Source organism: Lathamus discolor, chromosome 21 (assembly GCF_037157495.1).
Source record: "Lathamus discolor isolate bLatDis1 chromosome 21, bLatDis1.hap1, whole genome shotgun sequence".
Classification (NCBI taxonomy): domain Eukaryota; kingdom Metazoa; phylum Chordata; class Aves; order Psittaciformes; family Psittacidae; genus Lathamus; species Lathamus discolor.
The window spans coordinates 4,041,338-4,063,568 of record NC_088904.1 but is presented as its reverse complement, the minus strand read 5'-3'; the positions used below and the strand labels follow the sequence as shown (position 1 = coordinate 4,063,568).

The 22,231-nt window shown below is 55.1% G+C and overlaps 2 protein-coding genes across 7 annotated transcripts in view; one reads left to right on the top strand and one right to left on the bottom strand.

Moving 5' to 3' along the window:
- The first annotated feature begins 230 nt into the window (after positions 1–230).
- On the top strand, positions 231–1,829 carry GADD45B (growth arrest and DNA damage inducible beta). The gene is made up of 4 exons (XM_065700000.1): positions 231–423; positions 521–622; positions 787–1,000; positions 1,132–1,829. Exons 1-4 carry the CDS (start codon positions 386–388, stop codon positions 1,243–1,245), a joined length of 468 nt encoding a protein of 155 aa, XP_065556072.1. The 5' UTR covers positions 231–385; the 3' UTR covers positions 1,246–1,829.
- Positions 1,830–7,941: 6,112 nt separating this feature from the next.
- The window catches only part of LOC136003324 (guanine nucleotide-binding protein G(I)/G(S)/G(O) subunit gamma-7), a 66,640-nt gene continuing 52,350 nt past the window's right edge, over positions 7,942–22,231 (bottom strand). For 5 of the 6 annotated variants that reach the window (XM_065658847.1, XM_065658846.1, XM_065658848.1 and 2 more), the window contains 2 exons: positions 12,527–12,645; positions 7,942–9,088 (listed from right to left, as the gene is read on the bottom strand). In XM_065658847.1, the coding sequence (XP_065514919.1) occupies positions 8,963–9,088; positions 12,527–12,607 (207 nt within the window). In that variant the 5' untranslated portion in view covers positions 12,608–12,645 and the 3' untranslated portion in view covers positions 7,942–8,962. Of the gene's footprint in view, positions 9,089–12,526; positions 12,646–20,949; positions 20,971–22,231 lie in introns of those variants that run through there. The other variant, XM_065658845.1, reaches the window with a different exon arrangement.

The following is a 22,231-nucleotide window of genomic DNA, read 5'->3' as shown; positions in this document are numbered from 1 at the left end:
CCCCCCCAGCCCGCGCCCCCGCGCCCGCAGCCCCCGGTGCAGCCCCCAGCGCCCCGCAAACCCCGCGCAGCCCCGGGGACACCCCCGCACCCCCGCCTCCCCCCCCCCACGTGGGACCAGCCCGCGGTGTCCAATCCCCGCCTCACCCCCCCGCCGCTGTCTGCTGAGCCATCCAATGGGCGAAGCGGGGCCGCCCCCCGCTCTGCGGAAGGGTATAAAAGGCAGCGCCGGGCTCGCTTGCGGCTCATTCGGGTCGCGGTGCGGTGCGGGACGGGACGGGACGGGGTGAGCATCGCGGGGGCGCGCCCGGGTTTATCGCGGTTGGGATTTGCCTTCTCCGCACGGAGCCCGCACGCCCCGGGCGGCCTTGGATTACGATCGCGCCATGACTTTGGAGGAGCTGGTGCCTTGCGACAGCAGCAGGTACGTGCGGGGCCCGGGCGCGGAGCGGAGGAGGGGGGGGTTCGTCCTTGCTGCCGCTGCCGTCGCTCACCGGGTCCCGTCTCCCTTCCCCGCGTAGGATGCAGGCGGTGAGCGAGGCCGTGGAGCGGGTGCTGGTGGCAGCGCAGCACCAGGACCGGCTCACAGTGGGTGTCTACGAGTCCGCCAAGCTCATGAATGTGTGAGTACCGGGGGTGCAGCACGGGGGGAGCCCGCCCAGCAGCGGGTCTGACCCCCGTTCCTTACCTGCAGGTGATGGGGGGGTGTTGGTATCCCTGGGGGGTGGGGGGGATCACAGCACCATCCGGACCTGGTTGCCCCTCTTAACGCCCCGTGTGCCCGCAGGGACCCTGACAGCGTGGTGCTGTGCGTGCTGGCCACTGACGAGGAGGACGAAGGTGACATCGCCCTGCAAATCCACTTCACCCTCATCCAGGCCTTCTGCTGCGATAACGACATCCACATCCTGCGCGTCCTGGGCATGCAGCGCCTGGCCACCATCCTGGGGGAGCCTGAGCCCGGCACCGAGCCCCGTGACCTCCACTGCCTCTTAGTCACGGTGAGCGGGGCGGTGATGCCACGCGTTGGGGGGGGCCCCGTGAGTCACGCGTCAAGGCCCAGGGTGGGAGGGGGCTCGGGGGCCGAGTGTGAGGGCGACGGCGGCGCTGACTCCGTGTCTCTGCTCCTCAGAACCCGCACACGGACGCCTGGAAGAGCCAAGGGTTGGCAGAGGTGGCCAAATACTGCGCTGAGAGCCGCGACAGGAACCAGTGGGTGCCGTTCGTGTGCCTGCAGGAGCGCTGAGCCAGCCCCGGCCCATGCCCGGCTCTGTACCTGAAAAAGGAGGGGGGAAACAGTAAAAGAGCAGGAAAAGGAAGGCGGAACGGCCGGTTACAACCAACCAACCCCACACCAACCAACCCCAAACGCAAACAGCCACCGATTTCATTTTAATTTATACCCGGAGCGGAGGAAGGAGCGGAGCGGCACCGGTGGGCACGGGAAGGAGGCAGCCAGAGCCCTGCTGTGACGGCAGCCGGGTCGGACGCTGGCCGGAGCGCGCCGGAGCTCGTCCATGGCAAGGAGCTGTGCTTGGCTGCAGGGAGCTGGGGGACTGCGCTGAGGAGCCCCGGGCCAGGCGTTGCGAGGAGATGGAGAGCGTGCGATGGTCTCTGTTTGGCAGCTGTGACCGGACAGAGGTGAGGACTGCAGGGGAACTGCTTTCTCCAAGGGATAGATCATTGTCTGTACCGATGGAGCTGGAATCCGTGTCGAGTTTTGCACTCTAAACCACTTGGAGACCCGGAGTTGAATCTATTCCAGAGTTTATTCTTGTACTGATTTAAGACAAAAACCCCGAGTTATTTGCAATAAAATACCCGAAGCCAGGGCTGTCTGCGTTGCTTGGGGCTGCTGGAGCCGGGCCCGTGGGGAGGGGGGGTTCTGCACCCACAATGCAGTGTGTGCCGGGGGGGGGACTGATGGGGGCCTGAGGCTCTTTCTGTGAGTGACAGGATCCGGGTCTGTGCATGCGAACCAGCCCCTGAGCCCTGGGTAACTGCCCCCGGGGCACTGCAGGGAGCCAGGGTCAGACCCCCCCCACCACGGTGCGGGCATCCCCAGGGCCGTGCATCCTCCCGGTGCCGGGGCTGTGGCACCCTGACAGGGGCGCACTGGGAGCGAGCGCAGCGGCACCGCCGGTCCATGGCGTGAGTCACAGCCCGACCCCCCTCACCCAACCCGGCCGCGGGGTCCTCCCGTGCCCCATCTGCAGAGGAGCGGAGCCGCTCTCGTAGGAGCTCCGGAAAGGGGATGGGGGGGGGCCGGCCCCGGTCCCTCCCTCCCTCCCTCCCCGTGCAGGCAGGAGCAGCCCCAAACCGCAGCCCCCCCCGGAGCGCACATGGACGGGCCCGCACGTGAGCCGCGTCGCGCACCCGTTGTCCCTCCCCCGGACCCTACGGCAGCACCGCAGGGGCTTGATACAGGGGGGAGACCCCGATCCCCCCCGTACGGACCCCAGACACTTCCCCCCCTCTCCCCCCGCAATAGGGGTCAATGGGACCCCGCTCGCTCCTTGCTCCCGACGGCCGCAGGGTCGGGGGGGGGGGGCTCTGATCCAGCGCCGGACCCTGCCCCAGCACCGCAGCACCGGCGAGGGGGGCTCCGGGCTGCGAATGGGGCTCCGGGGCTGGTTCGGCTCTGCCGGCAAGGGGGGGACCCCCAATACTGTGACCCCCCCGCAGCATCACCGCAGTGAGGCCGTAAAACCTCTCCCCAGCGCTGCGGAGCCGGGCAGGGGCAGCCCCACGCCAGCGGCATCAGCACCCGGCAGCGATCAGACCCGGGGCGATCCTGGGGTCTGCGGTACCGGTGCTGAGCACGCATCCCCCCAGTCCCTTCCATCCTGGCAAGTGCCACCGTTTTCCATGGTAAATCCCTGACCCTCGCCCCAAGCAGGGCTGGGGTTGGTGCCAATGGGGGGGGGCTGGATCCATGATGTGGATGCAGGGGGTGTGGGGGGGTCCCAGTGACCGGGGTTGGGGGGAGGTCCACAGATGCAACCACATTCCCGAAGGTCACCAGGACCTTGCACATCCATGCATGGAGGGGACGTGCATGCAAGGGGAGGCTCAGGGATGGTGCTGGTTTGGATGGGGCGGGGGGAGCAAACTGAGCCCCTTCCTGGCTCTGGGGTGGCTGCAGCCAGACAGGGCCGGGCCGGATCCTGCTCTGAGCTCAGCACACAGGGAGGCCACAGCCTCTGATTTATGAGTCTGGTCTGGGTGGCTGCTGGCAGAAGGCAGCCGGGCTGGCCCCGGCCCCAGCCTCTGTCCCCATCCGCCCCTGCATCCACCCGGAGACACTGGAGAGCCCCTGGCTGCCGGCTGCGGGCTGAGCTCCGGCATCCCTGTGCCTGGGGCAGGGTCTCCAGGGATGCTGGGGGGCACCCAGGGCCGTGCAGTGCCAGGGTGGGGAGCCCGGCTGCAGCGAGGCAACCACCCCAGTGCACCCCGACCCTGCTGCGCCCAGACCTGGGGGACACACACACCACCGCCCCCCGGGCCAGCCCGGCCATGCCCCTGCAGCCCTGGCCCATGGTGCCAGCAGCGGCCCCAGCCCTGGCTCCAAAGGCGGGTTAATTATAGCTGAGGAGAAGCTAAAAACAGCCCTAAGGGGGGGTGTGTGTTATTTATAGCCCCAGCTCTGTGCTGCAGGAGGGTCCAGGGGCCTTTCATGTGCTGCCAGGCTCGGGTTCGCTTTGCAGTGGGTTTCCAGCAAAACCAGAGCGAAGCAGCAGCACCCCTGCTGTGTGCCCCCGTGTTTGAGGGGAGCCTGGGGGTCTGCGACATGGGGGGTGCAGGGATCTGACACATGGGGGGGGGGGAACAACCCCAGCAAGGCCACATCTCCCCGAGATGCTGTTGGAAACCGCATCCCCTCTGCTCCCCTGCATCCCCTTGGGCTCTGCAGGGCACGGACATCCCTGTGCTTCCCATAAGACCAGCACCGGTCCCCTCGAGACCCGGCCCCACAGTCCCTACCCCTGTGTAGGGTGACACAGCCCAAGGACCACGGCTCAGCCCGAAGCTGCTGCTGCCCTTCCCAGCTCAGCCTTTCGGGTCAGACACTGAAACATCCCAACTATTCCAGGCACGCAGGGGAAGTGTGGCTCCAGCCTGCCCATGGCAGCAGCACGCGTTACTGCAGGGCCAAAGCCTTCCAGGAAAGCAATCCCCGTGGTGCAGCGCTGCCGCCAGCCAGCTCCGGCACCGGACCCTGGTGCTGCTTTGGGATGGGAGCTGTTGGGAAGCTCAGGGAAGAGCCGGGGCTGCAGCCAGGGCAGGCGGAGGCCCCTTCCTTTTCCTCTCCTTTTCACCTGGTTTTGTTCTGCTGCGGCTCCATGGACAGGAGGGCCCCATCAACAGCAGCTCTGACGCTGCTGGAGCAGATGGGGAGCATCGGGTTGGTGGGAGCAGCCGCCGTGTGTGGGAGAAGGGGGCTCCAAAGGGGCTGCACCAGCTCAGCCTGCAAGGCTGTGACACCCAGTGAGGTGGTGGGGATGCTGCTCAGCCCCATCCCACCCGGCTGGGATGAGCAAGGTGTCCTCGGGCAGGAGGAGAGGGCTGAGACCCCCCAAGGCAAGGGGTGGGAAGGTCTTCGCTGATCCCAGCTCCGGAGAAAGCTCCTGCTGTGCCCCCAAGCTGGCAGCACTACGGGGACATGAGCAGCAACCACGCCGGGTTGCTGCAGGACAGGCTGGGCGGGATGCGGGATGCGGGATGCAGGATGCGGGATGCGGGATGCAGGACAGGCTGGGCAGGAGATCTGGCAAAATGAAAAGTGAGCCTTTTTATTGTATTATCAATGTCACTTCTTAACAACAAATCCACAAAATATTAAACACTGTGCAAGGAATTGGGCTATGGCACACCAGAAATAAAAACCAAAGAGATCCAAAACTGCGGACGGTATGAGGAGCCTACGTTACAGACACCGATTACTTCCTAAGTACAGTCTTTACAAACCTTGATTTGTGTTTGGCAACAAGATCAGAGTTTGGCAAATAATAATACTAATTATAATAGGCCAGAGAGAAGAAATGAAGAGCGCAAAGGATCAGACACGTGGCTTCTGTTCAATGGAGGAAATGCATCACTTTGACTCTTTAAGCACTCGGAGGAAGGGGAATCGGCTCCAGGCTCCATCAGCCGGTGCCATGCGGGTGCCAGGCATCTCCCATCACTGGGATGGTCCCGCAGACAGGGACGGGAGGACAAAGGCAAATTAAATAGGAGCAGGGTTTCCTCTTCCCTCTTCCTCTTCGCAGTCTCCCTCCTTTTGGCACCAGCTTCGCCACATGCTAAAAGGAAACGCCAGGCAGGTTTGGGCACGTGGTTACATCCAAAACCAAGGCGTTTGTGAGGCCGGGGCTGCTGGCACTGCCTGCCCGTGCCTCCTCAGGGGTCCCCGCTCCCCCTTTGCCATTTGGAGCACTTAAAAAGTCCTGAAAAGTGTCTTTTTTTTTGTCTTTTTTTGTCTTTTTTTTTTTTTTTGCCCAGCAAATGCACGAACAAAGTACAAGCAGCTACCGGAACCCGCACTTCTATTTCTGCTCTACAAAAACACCTACGGAATGAGCGCTGATTTACTCAGACAAGGAAAAAAAAAAAACTCAAAATGAAAACAGAACCCCCCCCCCCCCCCCCAAACTCGAGGATTTTTCCACCGAACGAGTCCCCCACTGAGAGACACCAGCACCCACCGGCAGCCCCCTGCCCACCCCATGGGCCACCAGCATCCCTGTGCCGGGAGCCCCCAGCCCCGGCCCCACCTTCCTAAGGGACTCCAAGCAGATGCTCCCCATCCCCTGCTCCCTTCTCCAGCCGCGCTTTGGACCTAAACCTGCCCCTCACTGGCCACCCCCTCCACCAGCGTGACTCAGGCAAGACCCCAGGGATGAGCATGGTGGGAGGACAAGGGGTGGACCCTGTTTCACTGGGCTGCAGCAGCATCCCATAGCAACCCCCCCCTCCATGGGTCTGAGCTGCCCCATTGCCATCCCGGGCACTGTGGAGGGCAGGGTGCAGGCACGGGGTGCTGGGAAGCGCCCTGGGCAGCACGAGCCGGTGATGGATGGGGGGCCAGCAGGCCCTGGTGGGGGGTCTCAAGCGGAGGAGCGGTGTATGGCTCCTGCGGTAACCTCAGTCACTTGCTCGCTGCCGCACGGAGAGCAGGGATTTCTGGCCGCCCGGCAGCTCGGGCACTTGCCTGGGTCACCGGCGATAGCACCATGCACAGGTCTCTAACATAGAGGAAGAATCAGCAATCTGGAGTAGAAAAATAAGGCTGGAACTGTACTAGATTAAGGACAGAGGAGATTCCCCCATGGAGAAGAGAAAGCCCTGCTGCGGCAAGACCCAGGCGCACCTCAGGACTGAGCTGGCTCCCCGCTACACAAGCGGCGTCGGAGAGCTTTAGCTGGAGGGCTGGGTTAACAGGAAAACACACAAGAAACCCGTGAGGACATCGCCCGTCGCTGTGCCGGGGCTGCTGCCCTTGGCTGCCAGGCGATGCTCGTGGTGTCAGTAGGGCCTGGGGGACACGCTCGGCTGCAGAGGGAACTAAATCCACTTCCCTCGGCTCTACCTCCCCCCCCAGCACTCACACAGGGACAGGGTGAAAGCCAAGGGATCACAAGCAACCCGTCACAAGGCTGGTGCCAGGACAGGAGCCCCCGGCACAGCGGGGTGGGGGGGGAACAGGAGGTGTAAAATGCTCAGATCAGCAAAGGACCCCAGGAAAGCAGCTGCAAGACGGACACAGGAGGTGCCAAGGGTTGGGTTAGTGTTCAAAAGGTGCGTACGGGGGTTTTCCAACTTGGTTTTAAAAGGCAAGAGACCACGTACTTAAAGGGATGGAAATATACCTGCAACCAAGAAGGGTAAATGAAGCAGCTCTGCTAACCACAGCCTCTGCCAACGCTGCCAAGCTGGCTGCATGGCTGGTTGGTACTGGAGAGGTGCTGGCTGCACTCAGCCAATACTCCACAGCCCTGTCAGGGGAGGAAGAACCTCTGAAGCTGCCCTTCTTCCTGATGACAACCGCCCTCCCTGGGTACCAGCCACACAACCACAGGCTCTGCTCCAATCCCTGCCTTAGAGCCGGCCTCTGGCATTGGAACACCATCAGCCTCTGAAAAGCAGCCAGCAAAGCCTCCCGGTACCCTGCCTGGAGCATGAAGTCCGACCAGCCTGAGCACTATGCAGTGTGCGCTGTGTGAGGTTTCCTCCCTCCAACCGGATCCTGACGGAAAGGGTGAACATGGTTCAACACCCAAAGGGGAAGCGGAGCCTCCTCCAGGCTCCCTCTCACAGGGGCTCCCGGCAGGCACAGCCACAGGAAGCATTCCCTGTCCCAGTAAGGGATCAGCCGCCTGTGGTTTCCATTCCGGTGGGAGGTCGGGGCATTTCAAACCAAATCCAAAGCATTGAGGGAATGGGAAGACTCCCAAGGTTTCCCATCAGGTGTGTTGTTTTGTTTCCTTTTCTCCTCTTCCCAAAACTGAAACCCGTCATCGCCTGTATTCAGACCCCGGCACGGGGTGTCTGTGTTCAGGATAACTGGGAACGGATCCGGGCATGCTGGTTAGGAAATGGAACCATGCCTCTGCCTACCGTGGGGTAGCAGCTCCAGTGACAAAGGGGAAACACAGTGGGACTTCCCTGAGCTCTGGTATTTCCTCCTGAGCATCCGCCTGCCCCAGCACGGAGCCGCCGGGCTCTGTTGCTGCCATCGGGGCTCTGCGGTGGGCAGCGGGAGAAAGGCTCGCCTGCTTGTCCCCTCTTCCTCATGGCTCCTCCCTGCCACGTTCTCCCCGGCGCTGCAACGTTTAACACTGGTGAACAGAGTGCTCCCGTTGAAATGCCATGTCCGGGTTTCCACGGGATGGGAAAAGAACTTACTTCTTCTACAGCCTTACCCTCATCTCCCCGGATTAACTGGGTTCTGTGGAGCAAATTCCATTTGCCGCTCTTGGTGAGAGAAAGGGAGATGGGGAATGCTCGTAGATCTGCCCAATTTAGTGTTTTGAACAAAGACTCACCAAAAGGCAAACTTACAAAGACTTTTCATGTGATATGGCACAACGGAAAGCTCCCCCCCCCCCGCCCCGGTACAGTCCTGGTTGGGAAAACCAGTGATAACAGCACAGAGAAACCCCCAGAGCGATGAGAGCAGCTCAAGCCCAGCCTCTCCCATGCCTTGGGCTTCCTAACATTGCTCATGGAAACTCTTGGCCAATGGATCTGACACTAGAGAGCGTTTACCCAGGGTACCATCCCCTCCTCCGAGCGGAGCTCTGCGGCACAAGGAGGGAGCCTCCTGGCCTCCATCCTCCTCCTCCCCCCAGCCTCAGTTTACCCATCTGCACCAGCGGTTTTCCAAGCGGTGGTTTGGTTGGTTTGGTTGGTTTTCCTTTTTAGAACTGTTTTTCTACAAAATAACTCCCCACCTGGACTCTTCTCCCTCATTCCCTCCTCAAGGAACAGAGCAAATTCTTGCAACAATGTGCTAATTAGAAACTAATTGGATGAGACCCACTCAGAGCTTTGTTCAAAGCTTCTATGGGGAGGTCCCACTACTTAGATCTTGCATTGGCAGATGCAATAAGAACCCCCACTGCCTCCACCACCCCGGTACCAATTACAAATGTCGCTATTAAAATACCCCCCCACCCCCCCTTCAATCATGGGTTTTGGGTTTGATTCTTTCCCTTCTTCTTTGTCAATGTTGACCCCTCTCAGAGCAGCTCCAGCTCCTGGAGCAGGCACCCGTCCCTAAAACCACTTGCAATTTTTTACACCCCCTCCCACCCTCCCCTCCCCACCCCCCAGATTTAAACTCGATTTGAATCCAACATTTAGTATTTACCCCTCGGCACAGTTATAAGTTTGTATCTTGGTTTCAGTTGATGGAGAACAGTGCCCTGCCTGAGAGATCACACACGCCACAGTGAGCAAAGCTATAGGATGATACAAGGCTTTTTGTCCTTAAAAGGATTCTCCGAAGCAGGCACTCCAACCAGCAGCGGGTCATTCCTGGCGTGTTGCTCGCAGTAATTCATTAGCTCAGAGGATGCTTTCGAGACCTAAACGATGCAAAAAAGCAGGAGGTTAATGAGAACATTCAGGTGAAGGTGCAAAGCTCAGCCCATGCAGCACCAGTGACCCCTTCTCGTGCTCTGCAGGGAGGAGGAGAACCCATGCTCTGCTTTTTGTAACAGACTTGGTGGACATGGCAACAAAAGAAGAAAGGAAATGGACATAAGAAAAAGTTTGTAAGGTCTGATATAAATAAAGCAATGACTATGTGAAAAATGCTCTGAGATTGAAAAGGAGATATTATTGTCTTAATTTTGAAGGGCTTTGGGATAAAAAAGGAGAAATAAAAGCCTGTCGGAGCAGCCATCCTCTGATGTTAAAAAAGGAGGCTTTGAAATTGTTAGAAACTATTACTTAAGGCTCTGCTTATTTTAGTTCAAAGGTGTCTTCTGGGAAGTGGGAGCCCAGAGCAGCCCAGCAGAGATGAGGCCGTGGTGGTGGGCAGCGAGGAAGGCGGGAGGCATGGGGAGAGCTCAGGCAGGGAGGTGCTGGCAGCTGGAGACCAGCATCAGCCCCCTTTTATCTTCATTAACTTAATAGCAGGTCGAACGTATGGCAAACCCAAAACACAGACACAACCAGACCACATCTGGAAGACCCAGATGTGACCTACTGTAGCTGCAGAGCCTTACGGCAGCGGTTCCCTTCCGAGGATCTCCACGGCTGCTTGGCTCCAGGATGACTTGTTCCTCTCAGCTGAGCTATGCCTTGATAAGGGGCTCCTAAATCTAGAGCACCTACATGGCACCTCCCTGCTCCCTCAGCTCTGCTACCCTCGCTGCAGCACTATTCAAGGGTCACTGTGCTCTGCAGCCTTGCAGAGGATGCTGCAGCACACAGCCAGCAGGAACTTGCAGATGCGTGTTGTCATTCTGAAACCCTTCAGCAGCAACCGAGAGTGCAAAGAGAGGAGGAGGAAAGATGCTTGCAAGAAAACCCTGGTCTGTTGCAGCTTTGGGCAAAACCCATTTAATCTGTGCTTCCACACCACAGGGTAGGAACCCTCCTCCTTTTTTTGGTGTTTGCTGGAATAGCAGGTCCAGAGACTGCAGCAGACAAGGTGCTTTTGTGGGGAGTCTCCACTATTACTGCAATATTAAGTACTGAAGTCCTGACCAGTAACGAGCACCTCTAACGATCACAAACTGCTGCTGGCCTGCACTTCAACATACTTATCACATACATTGGGATCTAACAGCAAAACTGCTCGGCAGAGACAAGGTCAAGGCTCTGCCTTAAATCCATTACATAAAGCAGTAATTGCTCCTACTTGCTGCTGGGGCAGCCCCTTCCCCGTAGCTCCTAAGTGCAGTGACACCAACCTCAGCTGCGAGGTGTGGAGAGCAGGAGCTGGAGGAGCACTCATTTGACACTCCACTTAGGAGCCGGCTGACTTGGCACACTCGCCCAAGAGCTGGGTTTGCAGATCACAACTCACCCAGATAGCACATCTTCTCCACTCAGCCTAAATAGCAGCATGTTGTGGTCTCACCACTGCTCCTTCCCAGCAAAGCATTTAAGACAGTCGCAGCTACAAAGGCTGGTAAGTATACACACACCCTCCATCCTCCCTGGCGTGCACCATTTGGGATCCTGGAGCTGAGACGTGGTCATTCTTAGCAGAGTCAACAACGTCTGTGCTGGGGGAAGACCTGTAATTTAGTTTTTCTTCCTTAAACTGGCCTTGCTGATGGGTGCATCACTGGAGTCTGGAAAGTGGTGGCCCTAAAAACAGCTACAAAACCTCATGCCTATATATATATATACATATGATTTATATATATATACACAAAGCAGTAGCAGCTTCTCTGGCACATCAAAACCAGAGATGACAGAGGACCTGCTGCTACAGACTTAGCAGGGACTGAAAGTCAAAGAAAATATTCTTTGTCCAGTAAAACTACATTAACAACTCTCAGGTGGATTTAACACCTGTGTATTTCATGGTGTTCATTTCACTGTGCCTTTCATCACCATGCATGAGGGTTTCCTTTGCGTGACAAGTGACTTTCCACGAACATGTTCCCTACTTCCCTTCCTCCCAGGGAGTTTCTGACTGCAGCCTGCCCGAGCCACCAGGCCACCGAGGCTGGCAGAGCCCTGATGCCAGCAGCAGGACACTCTCAGGGGACGCTGTGGCTGTGAGCACATTACTTGCTCCAACTTCCTGGTGCCAAAGGGAGCTTTGTTTCTGCGTGAGCCAGCACACAGCTGAGCACGGACTCTGGTTTGCTATCCTGGACAACTGCAGCACAAAGTTAACTCCCTAGTTGTACTGCAAACATGCCTCAAACCAGAGGGAAAGCATGCCACCATCTTCATTCGCAAGAACTGGGAACAGCAGCAGTGGAGAAATAACTGTGCAAGCAGCAACATTCTGAGAGAAACTGCATCTGGACAGTGAGGCCATCCTGCAAAAAGATGGGGCAAGCAGACTGGAATGTATGTGAGCACGCCAGCAGAGCTTTGCTGGGTCCATCCCCTACAGCTTCAGTGTCTTCACAGGTTGCATGTGGCCAGCTCAGCCCCAGGAACCTAATGAGAGTGGCTGCTGGGCTTTTGGGTTGTGTGATCACCTCTAAAACCTGGGAGAAGCTGCCCAGGCTGCAACCTTACCAGTGCCTGTAGGAAAGGGTCTCATAGAAACATAGAATGGTTTGGCTTGGAAAGGACCTTAAGATCGTCCAGCTCCAACCCCCTGCCATGGGCAGAGATGGCTCACACTAAACCGTGTCTCCCAAGGCTCTGTCCAACCTGGCCTTGAATACTGCCAGGGATTGGGCACCCTGTGCCAGCACCTCAGCACCCTCACAGGGAAGAGCTTCTGCCTTATCTCTAACCTGAGCTTCCCCTGTTTCAGTTTGAACTCATCACCCCTTGTGCTGTCACCACAGTCCCTAATGAAGAGTCTCTCCCCAGCATCCTTCAGACACTGGGAGCTGCTCTGAGGTCTCCACGCAGCTTCTGTTCTCCAGGCTGAACAGCCCCAGTGTTCTCAGCCTGTCTCCATACAGGAGGTGCTCCAACCCCTGAGCATCCTTGTGGCCTCCTCTGGGCTTGCTCCAACAGCTCCATGTCCTTATGCTGAGGACACAGTGCTGCAGGGGGGTCTCATGAGAGCAGAGCAGAGGGGCAGGATCCCCTCCTTTAACCTGCTGCTCACGCTCCTTTGGATGCAGCCCAGGATACGGTTGGTTTCTGGGCTGCGAGCGCACGCTGAAGCCGGCTCATGTGCAGTTTCTCATCAACCAACACCCCCAAGTCCTTTCTCTGCAGGGCTGCTCCCTGCTCCACCTCTCCTGGAAATGCTGCAGTACCCAAGCCAGAGGCACAGCAGCAGCATGAAAGTGTGTGTGGAAAACCCAGAGCCCTTGCCCGAGGGTGCATCCCTGCCACTGCAGATGCGGCGCGGCACATGTGCTCACCTTGATCCTCTCGATGCCAGCTTCGATGCGGAGCTGCTCCACCAGCTTGCGGGCCTGCGCTATGTTGTTAGTTGTTGACATTGTCTGCCATTGGCTCCAGGCCCCAGCACACGAGAATACTGTAGGACAACAAGGAGGAAGATGGGGGTTTACACCGTGTGCGAAGCCGCTGTGCCACAGGGCACCAGCCTCAAACAGGGCTGGGCACCGCTGTCCTCAGTGCCAGCCACGTGCAAAGCTTCCACGAGCTCTAAACTGATGACACCAACTTCACGTTTCCTGATTTTGCTTCAGGTTCTCCTTTCCCTTAAGCAGCACTCTTCACAGAATCACAGAATCACAGAATCCCAAGGGTTGGAAGGGACCTCAAAAGATCATCTAGTCCAACCCCCCTGCAAGAGCAGGGTAACCTACAGTACATCACACAGGAACTCTTGGTCTTGGGGGACTCTTTTCAGGCTTCCTTTTTTTTTAATTAATTAAATAAAATCCCACAACCAAAAAAACAACCAACCAAAATCCCACCATAACAACAGCCAACCAACCAAAACCCCACCATAACAACAGCCAACCAAAAATCAACCAAATCCCCACCAAAACAACAGCCAACCAACTGAAAACCAACCAACCAACCAAAACCCCACCAAAACAACAACCAACTGAAAACCAACCAACCAAATCCCCACCATAACAACAGCCAACCAACCAAAAACCAACCAACCAACCAAAACCCCACCAAAACAACAACCAACTGAAAACCAACCAACCAAATCCCCACCATAACAACAGCCAACCAACCAAAAGCCAACCAACCAAAACCCCACCAAAACAACAGCCAACCAAAAACCAACCAACCAACCAAAACCCCACCAAAACAACAGCCAACCAACCGAAACCCAATCAACCAACCAACCAAAACCCCACCAAAACAACAGCCAACCAACTGAAACCCAACCAACCAACCAAATCCCCAGCAAAACTCGCTTCAGAATGAAACTTTTTCTGCAGAAAGTCCTGCCAGATGCATTCAACTGACTGGAAAAGCAAAGAGGAATCTTCCAGCCTGTGTAACCTGCTTGCAGCGAGGCAGGGGGAAGGTAGATGGGAACGATGCTGGGCTGTGAGCACACACAGTCCCTGGATGTTCACCCTTGCTTTTTATCTACTTGATGCACCACTGCCTTTGCTCTGCCCTGACTCCCGTGTCAGGATTTCCTCTGCACAGATTGGTTCTGAGCAGCAACTAGAAACACTCAGTACTGTACAAACTCAGACCTAAGCTCTTTATCCATTATACTGCAAATCGATGATCCTCAAAAGAGTAAGAAATGAAGTCAAAGTGATGGATGGTCCCAGGCTGGGTGGAAAGCCAGGGCTCAGGCAAGGGACAGAGGTTTCTGAGATGCCAACACACAGGATGGAAGCAGGGGGACAGGCAGCAAGGCACAGGCACAGCTGTGGCTGGATATGAAAGCACTGTGGCACCAATGGCTCATCTCTCATGGCAGGGAGAATGCGGGAGGTTAAACAACCTTCCCCGACATTCCAAAGGAGCAACTGAAAGAAGTTTGTCTACAAGACCAACGTAATCCATTACTGTCACTGTGGAGGCAGCACACAGGGCTGTAGCACAGCGGAGGGCAGCTCCGACCACACCGTCCAAGTCAGACTTCCATGGTCAGGCATTGTTCTCAGGTCATTTCTTTAGGATCATCTCTGTGCGGCTGCTGCAGAGGTGTCAGGAAAAGTCACTTCCTTGCTCTGCCCGGCAGTGACTCAGCCCCTGATCATTCAGTAATGGCGGGGAACAGTGGGAGAGGGAAAGCGAGCACCCAAGTACCACCTCCCACCACCTGACAAACATGAGATGATGCAGGGAGGAGGAAGGAGCCAAAGCAAACATGGGGTCAGATACTGGAGTGCTCCCAGTGCTCCAGTCAGACGCCCACTGCAGCCTTTCTGTGCTAGCTTTAATTAGAGCCTCTCTGTCTTCTCCCCAGGACCAGCAGCTTCAAAGCAGATGCTGAACTGCTGCCTTTACTGGAGGGCAGAGAGGGGGGAATGTCTGCCCCATCTAAAGTCCTAGCAGACTTGAGCTGTCTCGCCTATGTTTAGACATTAAGAGAGTTTATTCCAGACCACAGAGGCACTCTTAGAGATTATTTTGCTTGGCAGCAGCATGCAATGTATGCTGAACCTTTCAATCCCTCAACAGCACTCAGCTTCGTTTGCTTTCCGAAGGCTGTGGGAGAAAACAAATGGTGCTTCAGACAGCATTACCAACTCTGCCAGGGGAGGATTCCCTGAACTAGCAGGGTTATTCGGAAATCTCCGCCTCTCCAGTCCTGGAAGATGTTCGTCAGGGCAACATGGGAAACCATGCTATTGAAATAAAGGCTGGTTCTGTGGAAAGTGGGAGAGGGAAGCACGCTGGTCCTCTCGGGAAGGATCTTTCTCTCCGATTTGAAGCATTTCAAAGCAGCTCAGGCACCATTAGGACTGGGGGAAAACTCCGTCTCAAAGTCAAGTTCTTTCTAAATCTGGACCGTGAACCTGAAAGACCTCCCTACTGCAAAAAGTTCATCCCTCACTGACAAAACAATTGTTCACCTACACAAAGAGTTAGCAAGCAGCTGGAGAAAAATCCCAAACAGATCCAACTTCTGCTTGCAGCAAGATCACCTGCTTGTACTTTCCCAGCTTCCTGTTTATGGAACAAGGCTGATGAATCAGTCGAGGGCAAATTACTTAAGGGAACTTCTGCTACAGCACTCGTGTCCTGGTCCCTGCAGCATCCCACAGCTTGCACTTCATAGGGGCCCCAGCCTGGCTGAAGGAAGAATGTGTTTTATTAAGTACAGCATGGAGAGTCCTGCTGTGTGGCAGGAATTAGCAAACCAGTGTCTTAAAAGTCCTTGCCAAGGGGGGATGTTTTCTTCTTACTCTGCCTATCGCCCACTGAAAGCTATAGGTTTCATGGAGTCTTTGCAAAGCAGAAGCAACACTTGTAAATCAGAAATAACACTTTGCCTGAGTCATTACAGCACCAAAGCAGGCAGGTATCTGTCCTCCCCTGCCCCTCTGCTGACAACTGCTTTGCACCATCATCTTCTACCAGCCAGCCAGCCCCTGCTTTGCCTAGGGCAGCAATGCACTCTGCCTCTCCCAAACACAAAGAGCAGCATACAGGTTTAGCAGCTTTATAGCAACAGAATCTGCAGCAGCAGCTTCTACTTCCCCATCTGCCCTCACCCAGCGACCACGACACAGGGCTCCCTGCATGCTGCACTGGCAGCACAGTTCCTCTTTCAGTGTTCTACATTTCCAAGTACAAATTTCAGCGGCTGAGCTCTTAGAAATGTCAAGGGGAGTTTGGCCGGATGCTGCCCATCTTGTGCATCCCTAAGGCTCCTCAGCATCTCTAAGTGCAGACCTGCTGATGGCACAGGTTGGGTCAGCACCAGAACCACAGCCATGTGCTCCCATGCTCTGAGACATGCAGCAGGACCTGCATCACTTTTGAGTCCAGGCTGCTGGCACTGGTCAGGGATCAGGACTGCTCTGTCCAGAGAGAGTTTAAAACCTGCTTTCTGTTACCTTGGAGAATTAACTAAGCATGTCATCACCAACTGGAGACCATCAATACAAAAGATGCAGTGGCTTTGCTGCATGGCACAAAGATGGGTCCTTGGGGTTTTTTAAAAGCAAACCAAACCTTCGAGATAGCATTCAGCAGACTCACAGGGGTGTGTAAATAACTCGTGAGATAGAGGAGTTCAGAAGAAAAGCCATGCAGAAGCAGAGTAAAACGTGTGTGGTGCAAATCAAGATGACATGCAGGATGCAGCGAAGTCATGACTTCTCCAATCTTCATGTTTTAAAGAAACAGGCATTGGAAAAGGACAGGGAGGTGACGTCTACAGCTGGGCCTGGGGAAGCAGCACAGGACGGTGAGGACACTGAGGTCTCATGCACATCCTCCTGTCACCGCTCTGTCATTTGACTGCGGAGAAATAACTCATAGAGCTCAGCTTCCTTCCTGCAAGCCTTTGGTGTTCGGGCACGACCGACCTCCTCCTGCTCCCGCCTGCAGAGAGCGGCCAGCGCCTGGCCAGGGCAGGCTTTTCCTTTCCTGGTACGGACTCGTGACTCTGCAGAACGAGAACGCCACCCGCGTTTTGCCGAGTCATGCATGGACATCATTCAGCAGGAAATAAATCTTCCCGCATCTTTGCCAAAGCGCTCTGTGCTCTCCCGGCTAATCCATCTTCCGCTTCTGCCCAGCAGCATTCCTGCCTAGAAAGGACAACCCAATTTTCGGGAACTACTCCTATTGCGTTACCACGACGTTAGCTCTGTGTGCATTTTTCATGCAGGCGATGCCAGGAGGGCTGGAGTCATCAGATGGTCTTGCAACTGTCTGGGCTGCCGCTCCTGTTCCTCCAGCTGCAGATCCCAGCCTGGGGAGGTATGAACAGGGCTTGGGGCTGCAGCAAGATTTCACACCTAAGAGGTTCAAAACTGCTGCTGCAGGAAGTGAAACACCCCAAACTAATGAAAAGTAAGAGAAGACGTGGAAGAGATCAGCGGTGTTCCAAGGTCAACGGCAAGGAAAGCAGCAGTGAGGGAGGATTATGAAATCTTCCAGCAAGTAAACAGGGAGTCAGGAGTGCAGGCGAGGGGCAGAACAGACTGGAGAATGCAGCAAACAAGTCCCGAGGTATGATCTGGCTACCACACAAACATCCTGTGAGCACTTCTGCCTATTTTAGGAAAAGCACTGGAAGACAGAGTCCCAGCCGTTAAATTAGCACAAATCCTGCAACAATCAGGATTTGCTGGTTTAAACTGCGTTGTGTATTTCACCTCAACATAGAATGGTCGGGGTTGGAAAACACCTTAAACTTTCCGTTGAGGGTGGCAGAGCACTGGCACAGGCTGCCCAAGGCGATTGTGGAGTCTCCCTCTCTGGAGACATTCCCAACCCGCCCGGACGTGTTCCTGTGTAACCTGCTCTGGGTGGCCCTGCCTTGGCAGGGGATTGGACTGGATGATGTCCAGAGGTCCCTTCCTACCCGAATGATTCTGGGATTAGGAACTGAAGGCATGTCTGGATGCTCATAATTGTGTCCTGCATCAGCTCAGTCTCTGACCCAAGCACAATCACAAATATCCTCTTCTAGATCAGGTTTCATCATTAAACAAAAGAAACTGAAGGATCACAGTAAGTGTTATGAAAGCAGCCTTCTTTTGTTCATGTTCTTCATATGTCTTCAGCAAAATTGGTGTTTCAGTGTTTACAAAGCAGGGTGCTTCAAGCAGTGTACTACTATCGGTATTCCAATGTTTCCACCGAGACAAGCGTGAAAAGGGCATTTACATGGGACTGTTTTGCACTGTCAGCACCGAGCATCTGTACTGCACAGCCCTCTGACATCAAAGCAAGATGGATTTGAGACAATGGAGTAGGCACCTCTATTTCTCACAGCGGCTTTCTTTTCCATAAGCTAATTCTTCCCCTATCAGGTAGATGGCAAAGGTAATGATGTGGTTACTTTTTATCCCACTAAGGACAAAACCCAACCATCCCAAATCAGCACAGCTCTTGAGTCAGAGGCGCACAGCAACAGCGCTGACAGCAGCGCTGGCTCTGACGAGCCGTGACTCAGCACAAGCTGGTGTCAAAGCAGACGCCTCCTCCGTCGAGCATCTTGGTCTGGCTCTGGGCAGGGCTTTGCCCACTTTAAGCCCTTTCATCCATTTCTTAACCGTGCTCCAGTGGAGGCGAGGAGGGATCACGGAGCAAGGTCACAGCGGGACAGGGTTTGGCAGCCTGTGCTTTGCTCCATGCATGGAGGGGCCTGTCTCACCCTGCCCTCAGCACTGCACCGAAACGTTCCAACAGGATCCAGGTCACGAGGCTGAAACTGCCACCCTCGGCATCGCGGCGTGCCGAGAAACCGGGCTTGCCTCAGCACGCCTCTGAGCTGCACCTTGTGAGACCCGGAGCTATGCTGCAAGGCTGATACCCAAAACTGGTAACCATTGACTCGGCACAAAACCCTTTCTCTTTTATGCAATCGGTGCCACCTGCACACTCCCACCCACAGCCTCATCAGCCCAACTGCAGGAAGCATTACCCTAGGAAAGAAATATGCACCGATCCCTCTGGTTTCTGGATTTTTCCCATACTTCTCATAGCTGGCAGCAGCCACTCCTAGCAGGGTAAATAAACAAGTGAACATCAGAGTAACTGCCAGCTATGCTGCTTTTGTCTTCCCCCCCTGCAGATTAAAACCAAAACTGTGAGATCTGTGCTTATGGCTGTCCCTGTGCTGAGCCGCCTGCTGCAGAGCACACCTCCAGTAGTCTTCATGACCTGCAGCTCACAGCCAGGCTTGGCTGGAGCATCATCATCTTCTGGCCATCCTCTCATCATGGGGCCAGTGCGACGAGGTACCAGGGTACACTGTGCTGACGAAGGGATGTGGGGAGATGATAGGGTTAGGAAGGTATTAAAGCTGTTCCTGGATCTTAGCCTTAACCAAACTGAGCTTTTAAAGAGCAGCCCAACCACCAGCAGTGTTCACTGCAGTACAGCACAGTGTGCATTTGCTGGAGGGCGAAATAGACCACACCACTGAGACAGCACCAAGTCTGGAGCCACAAATGTGCACAAAAGCATCTCCCACGTGATCACAGGCAATGCAGGATCAGTCCTGGCAGCCCAAGGGCATCCAACCCTGGCTGGAGAGGCAAGAACGTCCTGCACACAGTCTGCCACGCTCAGAGACCCATGTTATCAAGCAGCTCCCTCCTAGGAGAAAGCCTGCAACCCCTCCACCACGGCCCTGGAGTGAGGCCAGGCACCCGGCGGCAGCCCCAGAATGGGAGTGGAGCAACACACACCTCTCTGGAGCAATCCTGCGCCGGCCTTGAGACAGGCTGGTGCCAGGAAAGGGGCTGGATGAAGGGGAAGCCTGAGACTGGTAACCCAGTGTAAACCTGCTTGGTCGTTACTGCTTTTAAAGATGACCTCATGCTATTCTGGAACAGAAAAAGGCTGTTAGGGCGATGGCATTTACTCCTTGTCTGGGCAGAACAAAGGAGGCTCCATTTTTCTTTTACACTTCCTGCATCAGTAGCTTAACAGCTGAATGAGCTATTGAATTTTTTCCCCGAGTGCAGCACTTTTTTCTCTCTCCCTCCCCTCCTTTAAGACCTCTACACTTCTATGGCGTGTGACAGCACTCGGGGGAGACTGCAGCGAGAAGGCATCCCAGGATGGAGAAGCAGCGATGAGAAGCACTGGGCTTTGCTCTGCCTCTTGCTCACCATGAGGGTTTAGCCACATTTCAGCACTGAAATGATCCAGCTTATTTTCCACACTTTGCTCTGCATCACCTGCAGCTTGACTGGCATGCTCAGTATTGGAGGGGGATGCCAAAGCATTTCACATTAGCAATAAACAAGTTACCAAAGTGCCCTGTAAGCTCCTTTGGATTTACAAAACGTCCCCTCATGCTGTCCCTCCCTAGATAAATTACAGCATCCTTACAACAGGTTGTAACTAGGCCACGTATTTTAAGACATTTCACATCCCTCCTGCAGTCATCAGCAGCTCCAGCATGGCAGCAACAGACCCTTTGGAGCTACCTTGCACTCCAGCCCACTTTTAATGTATTAGAAGCTTAAAATCACATCATTACTGGGCCAAGAGAAGTCTCACCCTCAATTTCAGGTCCATACAGATAGCAATTTGCTCTTCCAGGTTTATTTCTATCTCTAGCTCTGGTCTTTCTGCCTGTTTCCAGATGGAAACCACCCAAGCCAACGTGTCAGAGTTTTGGGGTTTTTTTGACACAAAGAAGTAAACTGGCTTTTTTCACAGAGCTTGGGTGAGCAAACAGCATGTTTGCTTTTCTGTCAGTGCTGCAGCACTGAAACCCCTGAGCTCCGAGTCTCTGGGGTTTTCCCAAGCACTTCTATGGCAAGGTACGTCTCCTTGACGTACAATGGGGCTTGAAGCATGAAACCACACAGAGCAGCATGGCAGTGGGCTCAGCAGCCACCCAGCTGAGGTGCCGTGGGGTACAGCCCTAGTGCCCTAACAGGTTTATGCCCAAAGTTCAGAGGAGGCTTTACAAGCAGCATGGCTGTTCAAAGAGATGGATAGCACAGCTGCTTGATACTCCTCCCGAATACCCATGTCACAAGTTAACAGCAACCAGCATGCAGTACAGACACAGGAAAGGGCGCATGTGCCTCAGATACAACTGTCTCTTTACCATAAGATCCAGGAATTGCTTAAGTATTTTGCTTCTTGAACTGCTCTAGTTTTAAACTGTCCAAGGATTTTGGAAGGAGAAAACATCCCTAGAGATGAGTAGCTCCATTTCCTTCCCATTAAAGGCAGTGATTACCTGGGTGAGAGAGCATGAAATCCTGCAGGACACATCTGCCAGCTAAGCTGCAGAACATCCAAGAGACCTTGTGGCGTCCAGGGGAGCCCCACACAGTGAACTCACACTGTTGTATCAGGTCTGGCTTGAAACTCCTCCAGTTTATCTGCAGCAGCTTTGGTGCCAGCTGGGTGGAGACCTGTGGCAGGGCTGCCATGGCAATTACACACAACCGCCACCCCAGTGCTGCAGCTCCTGCATCCTGAGTCACTGCAGCACATTCCAACTTCAAGACTACAGAGCGCAAAGGCATTTCCATCAGTTGTTACCTGGAGCCATCACCCAGGAGCTGTATCACAACCAGCTGCACACCAGGTTGGAAATGCAAAGCCATTTTCTCCTTGGCTTGTGGCGGGGGGGAGCTGCAAGAAGCATTCATGGTGCACAGAAGCAGCTCCAACAGCAACCACCCCAGCCAGTGGCCAAGCAGGAGGGACCCTGGAGGGATCTGGCTACCGTCCTGAAGGTCTGGAGCCACAACTGGGCCCTTCTGTTAGTCCACTGTATCTGGCCACAATACAGGTGGCCAGATAAACGCTTCACCATATAATTTAACCTAGGAACTAAAGCTGGCCTTTAGTGAAGGTGCTTAAAGGCTGTTCCTGAGTGCAAGCAAATACATCAAAACTTGCACTGCAAAGCCTGTTTGCTCATCATCCTTCTCCCATTTCTGGTCAGTGCAGTCAGAGGGGAAAAGCAGCACACAAGCAGTGAGCTCTGACAGCTCCTGCACCAGCGCTGCTACAAGAACCAGGCCACAGGATTTCACAGGAGCTGCCCATTCCCTGTATGCTCCGGAGTGGCTGTGAAACCTTGAGCTCTCAGCCAGCAGCAGCTATTTAGGAAGGACAAACAAGCAGAAAAGCAGAACAAGCTCCAACACTGGTTTCCGTTGCCCACATAGGTGTGATCTGTGCGGCTGCAGCTCCAGTGCTTCCGCAGAGGCAAAACTGCAGCTCACTCTGGCAGGAGCACCCCAAAGCCTCTCAATCCCTGGCACAGCACTACAGGTTCTTGCTTTGAACCTGCTCCTTTCCAGTCACCTGCAGTTTCCTCTCCTACTTCTCAGGTCCTCGAGTCCTGCACTGTCCTGGCTATAAGCACAGTTGAAGACACAAAGGTTTGTTTCTTCAGTTATGGCCTGAAAAGAGGTACCGACTCCCTGATTGCAGTGGGTAGACTGAGAACTAAATGTGTATATCCTGGCTAGACCACTGCAGAGTTTGTCCTTGTCTGGGAGGGT